This window comes from Dasypus novemcinctus, chromosome 19 (genome assembly GCF_030445035.2).
Source record: "Dasypus novemcinctus isolate mDasNov1 chromosome 19, mDasNov1.1.hap2, whole genome shotgun sequence".
Lineage (NCBI taxonomy): Eukaryota > Metazoa > Chordata > Mammalia > Cingulata > Dasypodidae > Dasypus > Dasypus novemcinctus.
In genome coordinates this window covers 63,090,725-63,100,092 of record NC_080691.1, presented here as the reverse complement: position 1 = coordinate 63,100,092, position 9,368 = coordinate 63,090,725, and the positions used below count along the sequence as shown (strand labels likewise).

Genomic DNA, 9,368 nt, shown 5'->3' with positions numbered 1-9,368 from the left:
TAAAGAGGGGGCTTAGATTCCACATGGGTAATGGATGCAATTCTCCTGTTTGCAGGTGTTGGCACTCTTGGGTCTCTGGTGTGATGGTTGACCTTCTTCACCTCCATGTTAGATGAGGGGGGTAAATCCAACAAACCATAATGTAGGAGTTGCAAGTCTGTTGAGGCACAGGGCCTGGCTATCACATGGACAGTCCAGAGATTCAGGTACCCTGGGTATACTTTAAACCCCAGCACCCACAGGTCCAGAAAAAGTAACAGGAGAGGCTTGTGAACAAAGATCACTTCTGAGTCCATCTCCATCACACAGAAACACAAACTTCAAAGTAGGGCCAACTGACATGGCACAGAACTCCATCTGCCATGATCATAGAACCTGTGGATCTCTGTAGCCCTCAGAATACCATTACCTGAGGTTGTATCTACTTTATCTGTCTCTGGGACTCTGCTGAGTTGTGCATGAGGGTGACACCTCTGATAACCTCCTGGCTCTTTTTTGGAGACTCATAGCCATATAAACTCATTTGTCCTTTCCTTTTCCCCTTTTATTCAGGTCAAAAAGCATTTTTAACTCCTGATATTATATGTAGGCTGGGATAATCTGCTGATTTAAGTTGACCCTTTTTCAAGGTCATTTTCTAGTTACATCATCAGCTGGTACTTGGTAGTAATCCCTTGGCACCAGGGAGGCTCATCCCCAGGAGTCATGTCCCATGCTGGGGAGAAGGCAATGCACTTACATGCTGAGTTTAGCTTAGAGACTGGCCATATTTGAGCAACACGGAGGCTCTCAGGAGGTAACTATTAGGGACCCTGCAGCTCTAGGCCTTGTTCTTATTTCAGGTGCACAGACTCATAAGCATTGTCATTACTATCTGTTCGTTCTCCTTAACAGATTGTCCCTTTCACAAAAATGTACTGTCCATCTTTGTCTCTCACAATTGTTTTGCATTTAAAGTCTATTTTGTCTGATATTGATATAGCTACTCCTGCCTTTTTTTGGTTATCGTTTGCTTATAAGATTGTTTTCCAGCCATTCACTTTCAACCTCCTTGAATCCCTGGGTCTAAGATGTGTTTCTTGTAGACAGCATATAGATGGGTCATATTTCCATATCCAATCTTCCAGTCTGAATTTTTTGACAGGTGTGTTTAATCCATTGACATTCAGTGTTATTACTTTCAAGGAATTATTTATGTTAGCCATATTTTCTTTGGGCTTCTGTTTGTCATATTTTGTTTGTTTTTTCTTCTCTTTTTGTCTTTTTTGTTGCTCTTACACTCTCCTCCAACTGTGCCACTCCTGTTTTTTCTTTCTTCCTAAGAACTCCCTTTCATATTTCTTGAAGGGCAGGGTTCTTGTTGGTATACTCTTTTAGTTTCTGTTTATCTGTGAGTATTTTGAACTCTCCATCATTTTTGAATGCTAGCTTGGTTAGATAGAGTGTTCTTGGTTGGAAAATATTTCATTTAGTACCTTGCCTATGTCATAACACTGCCTTCTTGCCTCCATGGTCAGATGAGAGATCTGCACTTAATCTTATGGTGCCTCCTTTGTATGTGATGGTTCTCTTTTCTCTTGCTGCTTTTAGAATTTTCTCTTTTTCTTGAGCATTGGGTAATTTGACAAGTATATGTCTCGGGGTAGGCCTGTTGGGATTTATGGTGTTTGGGGTGCATTGTGCTTCCTGGACATGTACATCATCTCCCTCAGTAGATTTGGGAAGTTTTCAGCCATTATTTCCTCCAACACCCCTTCTGTCTCTTCCCTTCTCTTCTTCTGGGATGCCTATAATGTGTATGTTTGTGCATTTTGCATAGTCATGTAGCTCCCTAAGTCCCAGCTGAATTTTTTCTCTTTTTATTGTTCAGTTCTACTATCTGTTTGATTTCAGATGTACCATCTTCCACATCACTAATTCTCTCCTCTGCCTCTTCTAATCTGCTATTTTCTGAGAGTGTATATTTGATTTCTTTAATTGTGGTGTTCATTACCATCATATCCATTATCTTTTTGTGTATGACTGCAATTTCTTCTGTATTCTCTCCAAGTGTTTTCTTCATATTGTTAATCTCTTCCTTTACTTCATTAAATTGGTCACTAATATATGTTTTGATAGCTTTAATTACTTGTCTGATGTCCTGATTCTCTTCCTGGTTTTTAGTTTGTTCAGTGGATTTGGCCATGTTTTCCTGATTATTGGTTTGGTTTGTAGTTTTTTGTTGCTCTCTGCTCATTTTATCTTGATATGTTTAATCAGTTCCTTAGCTTCTTTTTCTAGGCTTGGGGTTTAATTAGTTGTTGTTTGTGCATAAGTATTATGTTTTCTCTTTGTCACTTTGTTCTTCTTGTTCTATTTTCTTGTTGCTGGCTAAGTTCACTTGAAGGAAAATATTAGGGCCAGGGAAAGCAAAATGAGTAAGAAAAGGAAATGTATAAAAGAGTATTGATAATAAATGTTAACAGAGCAACAATGTGAGATCTAGGAGAGTGGATATTAAACTCATGTATGTTGTGTAGAATTATAGCAGTGAGTAGAGTACCTATAATGAGACAATCATGTGAATATGGGGAGGAATATAGTATGAATTAAAAGGCTAGTTTTTCATGAAAGAGGGGAAGAGAAAAGAAAAAGTATAATATCATGAGTGAATAAAGCATAGAAAACAGAAAAAAGATATTAGAAATAAAAGTCAGGTAATCTGGGGGCCAAACAAAGGGAGGTGGAATGTAAGAGTAACAATTGATGATAGAGGATAGAAAGATTTAGAGGAAAGGGGATAGTGTAAGTGGCCAAAAGAAATACACACAGAAAAGAGGAAATGAAGGATGAGGAAGCACAGCAAATATGAAGTACTCCCTGCATCATTTATTATATAAAGAAAATAAAATGAAAATGAAGAAAAAGAGGAAAGAAGAGACAAAAAGAAAAAAGGGACAAAAGAAGGGGGAAGGAAGCAAGAAAAAGAAAAAGAGAAAAAAAATTGAAGAAAAGAAAAAGGGCCTTTGGGGATAAAATGGGAGAAAAAAACAGGAGACAATGTAGCAATAGTGGTGACCACGACAAAAAAAAAAAAAAAAAAAAAAAAGAACCAAAGTTTCAAGGTAGGACTCTTCTTTGCAGTGAAATCAAACGCTTAGGGATCTGACATTCCTCCTTTCTCTCTTCCTCACTTCTCTCTGTTAGAAAGAAATCTTCTGGAAGAAAATAATGTACACCCAATTGTGGAGAAGAAAAGAATTTATTCTCAATCTTGCAAGAAGGGGCACACAACCAGAAAATGTGGCTGGCGCCCCAAACAAAGAAAAATGACACAATTTATACCACTAAGCCTAGCATGTAAGCCCTTCCTCTGTTTCTCCATAGATGTGGATACTTCAGAAGTTACAGCCTATCTGAGAAGATCTAATTTTCCATGCAAAAGTTTGTGATTAACCACTTTCCCCATCACATTCCAATCATTTTGGGTTTTACCTGCTCCCCTTTGAAAAATAAGGAATGGAATTTAGTGCTGAATTGGTATTAACAGCTTTTTCTTGGGCATCTTTTTATTGCCTGTAGGACTGGCTTAAGCTGCTTTCCTTTGTTGCTGTTTAACCCGGGAGTGGGAGACTGAGGCAGTAGGCTGCCAAGTTACATAATCATTATTTTATTACTTTATGTGAAAACTAAACTAATCTTTGTTTCTTACATCTCTCTCCCAGGGCAGCAGGAAAGCTGCCTGAGAAGTCCGGTAGGAGATTCAAGTTGGTCCTTGTTGAAACAACTCAACACAGAAGACAATAACTCTTTATTTACAGTGTGAGAGCACCTACACCTCATCAGAAACCCCAATTATGCTATTGGAAGCTTGGATAGCATGTCCTACATTCCCTCCCCTTAGGTGTGCTAGGGGAGGTCTAATTGATTTTCTGTCTCCACCTTCTCCCAGACCAAGTTTCCTATTCCAGGACAATTAGGTAAATTGGGCTTTCTCAGCAGATTCGCCTCTCCTTTCTTCCCAGACTCTCTCCAAGTCAGCTGGTATGCTCCTCCAAGTTCAAAGAAGAAGAAGAAGAAAAAAAAAAACAGCAAAAAAGCGGCGGGCTAGAGTAATCACGGACCTCAGAAGGACCTCAGGGCGCGCTGCATTCAAGAGTGGGAAGTCCGGGATATTGCAGACTCAAGATATGTGAGTCTGTGGAGCATGGGCTACTGGGGTTTAGGGGATATGGACCATATGTATGTTGAGGTAATTCACCTTCTTTGGCACTAATAGAAGAACAATAAAATTGTTTGGATGACAAAGGGAAGAAGTAGGATTGTCTATGTGCATGTTGATATAAAATACATCATCCATAAACATAGGATCTATGCACATGCATCTCCATGCCTGTGAGCTATGGAGTTGTAGTATGAGAAACAATGTCAGCAAGAGCAGATGAGTGATGCATGAGGGGATGAACCCAAGTTATACTGAGGGACTACATGGAGCACAGCTCCCTCTTATCTCCAAGAGATGAGAAAGGCAAGAAACCAATGGGGGCAGGGGCACATCTACAAAGGACAGGGTCAGGAGTGCCTGGTCATCTGCTCTCCCTTTTCCTACATGGCAGAATAATCTAATGAGAATCCCACTCACCAGTGAAAGTCACAGGAGTCAGGGTGGTGAACACAAGTCATGTGTGCAGGGGCTTTGGGGCAGAGAGTAAGTTGTGATGATCAAAGAGGTCTATAAGACTGAATACTTTAAAAGTCATCATAGAGAGAAGAGCATATATGACCTTGTAGGAAAAGGTAACAGGCCTTGCATGTCTTGTCTGAGTATACCATTAGAGAAAGGAAAGCAGGAATCCTTGGTGGATTTCCTCATAAATAACTTCTCCCTTTGCACTTTAAATATTGAATGCAAGCAAACACCACCTTGTTTTCCCAGGTGATCCCAAAGGATTATGTAAGTCTGAAGCCTTCTCTGAAGCACTAAACTCAAATACTAATGTGCCTTCCTGGAAAGTATCAGGTATATGTGCATTGTGTGCTGCTCCACCTTGACCTACTCACTATCTCAGAACTGTGCACATTCCTCTGAATATCTGCTGCTCACATCTCTCCATCTAATGCAAAATTCTATATAAAGAAATGGATTTGAGTACAAATAAGAGAAGGTAATTCAAAACAGCATAAGTAAGAAAATTTTTTCCTATAGCTACACACACATGCACAAACACCAAGACTTTTAAAATAGAAGTAGGTGGAGCTTGTTAAACCATGTAACCTCAAGTAGTCCCATCTTTGGATATTTCTGGGCACTCCTTTATCAGAAATTGATGGACTTTCTTTGGCAATCAGTTACCAAATGTCCAAGGCTCTAGGTGCACGATTAGCCCATAATCCCCAATACCCGGGGGGAGAGGGAAATGCACTGGTCTGTCACAGACAGATGTCAACCTCTGTCAGGATCAATCATTAGCAAGTATAAAAAATATATGGAACAGTCATATGAGGGAATATTATTCTAATTCCTCACATTTAAAGAAAATGTCTTTTTGTTCTATATGCTCTGAAATTATCTCATCTTCTGAAGTTTTTACTCAAATTTTCAATTTAAATTCCCAAGTGCATTCTATAGCCTATCTCCACCATCCTTTTACAGAATTCTGTTGTATGCATGGTGTTGAGATCTTTGTTTTGATTATTCTTTATTACTGTTTTCCTGCCATAACCCACTGAATGTACTGGGGGAGAGGGTAAACTATAATGTTAACTATAATCCATGCGGTGCAGTGGTGTTCCAAATTGTAGTCACCAAATGCAGTGAATGAGCCACAATGATGAAAGAGGTTGATGATGTGGAAGGAGTGGGGGGGTGGGAAGTTGGGTATGTGGGAACTTCTTACATTTTTTAATGTAATTTTTTTGTGATCTATGTATCTTTAAAAAGGACAGTTTAATTTAAAAAATAAAAATAAAAAAGTTAAATTTTATATTACTTTTTGTAAGATTTTTATTCCATGCATTCCAGTACTCCTAGTTGATTCCCTATGTAAGCTTTCTTTTTTTTTTTTTTTGCTTATCCTTGTTTTGGTATCCATATTTTGTTCTTCTTATTTCTTCAAACATTGTCATATAGTTTGTGTTTCACAATTAGCAACAAGTCAGAAAGAAATCAATTAGAGAATCTTCACATGTTCTCAAGGTTTTGTGACTTAGCAAGAGATATGGAAGGAAACCACATTTAACCACTGTCTTATTACTTTTTATAAATCCGTATTTGTTAGTTTTAATAGAAATACATTTTATCACTTCCTATAGTGGAAAAAAGAATTAAATGTTCCTGAACACAAAATCAATGTCACCTAGCCCAGGTAAAAAGGAAATTTACATTATACTCTTGGAGGAAAGAAAGAGGTCTCTAACAATTTTCCTCGGGTAGTGAAGGATATTGGGTAATTTAGTTGCAAATAAAAAACATTTTCATAAACCAATTTCTTCAGGATGGACATCAACCTTCCTCAGAACACTCCAGTAGCCACAAATCACATTTCCCTGCAGAGTCAACTCATTTACATAAGGACAATTGGCAGCCCCTGGGTCTGGGAAGCTAATTAATGATGCCATCAACTTAGATCCTGGAGCTGAATTCAGACAGCTCTGGTCTGGAGCTACCTGTCAGAAGTCCTCATTGTGAAAGCAGGGTGGGGAGGGTATGAGGAGCACAGGAGGCCAGTCCTTCTGCCCATATGGACAGAGCTTCTCCATCCATTCAGCCGTGGGTTTGAGGATCCAGTGAATGGTGACAGGCCCTTGTTTTGTGCAGACAAAACAAACACTGTACGGGCAGAGCAGGGTAGTGTGAGGTCTCTGACAGGAGAGACATTGCTTAGGGCTTTCTTCATCCCGCACACATTTGCTCTGTGCCCACTTGTTGATGGAGCTGGCCCTGCCTCCCCTTGAAGTTGCCATTACCCCTGGGATCCTACCATCTGAGAGTGATTTTAACCTGCTTTCTAACCTCCTCTCCAGTCTTGAGCTTTGAATCAGGCTCTTCTCAGTTATAGCTTGTTACTTCATGGCCAGCATCCTAAGGGTTGTAGTACAGATGAATTCATTTTCTTATATTGTGGGGGTAATATACCTCCTAATATTATCCCTTCTTGTTGTTGGAACTCTGGGGAAAGGGTAATCAGTGTCTTGGACTGAGCCAGACACAGTCTTTTTTCTCTACAGACTCTGTGTCTTGCAGCCTTCATACTGCCCTATGGGGTTGGGGCAGCTCTCTCTGCTCAGATGGCAGAACCACCTCCCCGAGTCACAGGTCTAGAGGATGGCAGGGCTGGAGCACTGTACAAGCAGGGCAAGGCTCAAAAGTTCTCCTCTATTCAGCACCATGTCACCAGGAAACAGTGACTGCTACCACCTCAGCCACATATACCCACAAGAAATCCACATGCAAATCACCCTGGGACCTCACAGAAGAAATCCCTATCACAGGTTGGACCTCTGTGATGGGTCTTCATCCTCCAGATGGCCATGCAGATGCTGGGAGCACCCCTGGGTGAGGGTCTTGGAGGTTCAGGAGTTCAAGGGGCTTGGTTTTTGGGTAAGACTGACAATTACTCTCCTTTCCCCCAGGTGTCCTGTCTGTGCTGACCCTGAAGGAGTCAGGTCGAGGGCTGGTGAAGCCCTTGCAGTCCCTCTTCCTCAACTACTGTGTCTCTGGGGGCTCTCTCACTAGCAGTTATGCATGGAGTTTGATCTGCCAGAGTCCTGGAAAGAGGCTGGAGTATACGGGGTACTGGTACAAGACAGGGGGCCCAAACTACAAGCCAGCTTTCCAAGGTCACATCTCCATTGCTTTTGGCACATCCAAGAATGAGTACTATTGGCAGTTGAGCTCCATGAGTGCTGATGACATGGCCATGTATTACTGTGCAAGACACAGTGAGAGGAAGGCACTGTGAGCTCAGCCAAAAACCTTCCCTCAGAAAGTGGACAGACTGTAAGGGATGCTCAGGACCAACAAGAACAGAACTTCATCCCCAGAGCAGATGCTGGGTGGCAAGTGGTTTTCTGTCAGGGTCTAGGGCTTCCTCTACCCTGAGACTATTTCCCTGAGGACTTGCCTTTCCTCTATCTGGGTTCTCCTTCATTTCAGTCCCCTGTTCAATGTTACAGAGATTCAGAACCTGCATTTTTTTCACATCAAGAGGGAAGTGAGGTCACTGCCCCAGCCTCTCACAACCCCTTACTTACATCTTTGACTTAAATCCCAATGTGCTGCACCACATATATAATAGTTTACTCTGTAGTTCACACTCTCCCCCAGTACATTCTGTGAGTAATGGCAGGATATATAAAGTCCAGCATCTGACCCTGCAGTATCATTTAAGACAACTCAAAGTCCCAAAAGTGCCCCCACATCACATCTCTTCTTCCCTCTCTCCCCCCTCAGCAGCTACTGTGGCCACTTTCTCCACCTCAATGAAACAATTTCTTTTATTACTAGACACAATAGTTTTATAGTAGAGTATCAGTAAGTCCACTCTAATCCATATTTTATTCCTCTCTTATGTTTTTTTAATGTTTTTTAATGTAACATTCTTTGTGATCTATTAACTTTAATTTAAAAAGTGTAAAAAAAAAACAAACAAACTGCTACAACCTCTCTCATTAAATTTCTAGTTTATAGGAGGTGGGGCAAAATGGCATCTGAGGAAGTACACCATCATCATCTCTCTTACAAAAGATGGAATCCTACCGGAGCAGGTTGTTTTGGGAACCTGCAGGGCAGGAGGTGTTTGGACATTGATCTAGAGAGACTGCAGCAGAATTGTTGTTTGCTCAAGGTAGAACTGCATGTTTCTAACACTGAATGTAGAATCCATGGGAAGGTAAATCCCTTCCCTCCTAGGACTAAGAGCCACAGCGTTCACTGAGAAATGCAACTCGTGGGGTGGAGTTTCCAAGCCCTGTGTCCCCCAAACACATGAACCCCAAGCCTGTGTCCCCTGAATCCCCATGGCTCACACTAAATACCTCAAATCCACATTCTCCTGGGCCGCTGTTTCCCTAGTCGAGTGCTCCCAGAAATCTTGCATTCCCCTACCCTCCAGACACCAACTAACTCTGGAAGTGGAAGAGTTTAGGTGGGAAGTGCAGAGGGGCCAAGGAGTGCAGGTTCAATTTTCTGCGCCCCCCCCTTTTTATTGAGTTGGAGGAGATATTAGCTGACTTGGGGAGAGCCTAGGAATAGAGAAGAAGCAAATCTGGTGAGAGAGCCCAATTTACCTAAATGTGCTGGGATAGGAAACTTGGTCTGTGAGAAGGCAGAGTCAGAAAATTAACCAGCCCCCTTATAGCACACCTAAGGGAGAGGGACAGTAGGACGT

At 41.3% G+C, this 9,368-nt stretch overlaps 1 gene segment (V, D, J or C); it reads left to right on the top strand.

The window, feature by feature from the left end:
* LOC101444876 (immunoglobulin heavy variable 4-59-like) overlaps positions 1 to 7,940 on the top strand; it is a 64,813-nt gene extending 56,873 nt beyond the window's left edge. The window contains 1 exon segment of the V gene segment in view: positions 7,612 to 7,940. Within this exon segment, the coding sequence occupies positions 7,612 to 7,940 (329 nt within the window).
* Positions 7,941 to 9,368: the final 1,428 nt, after the last annotated feature.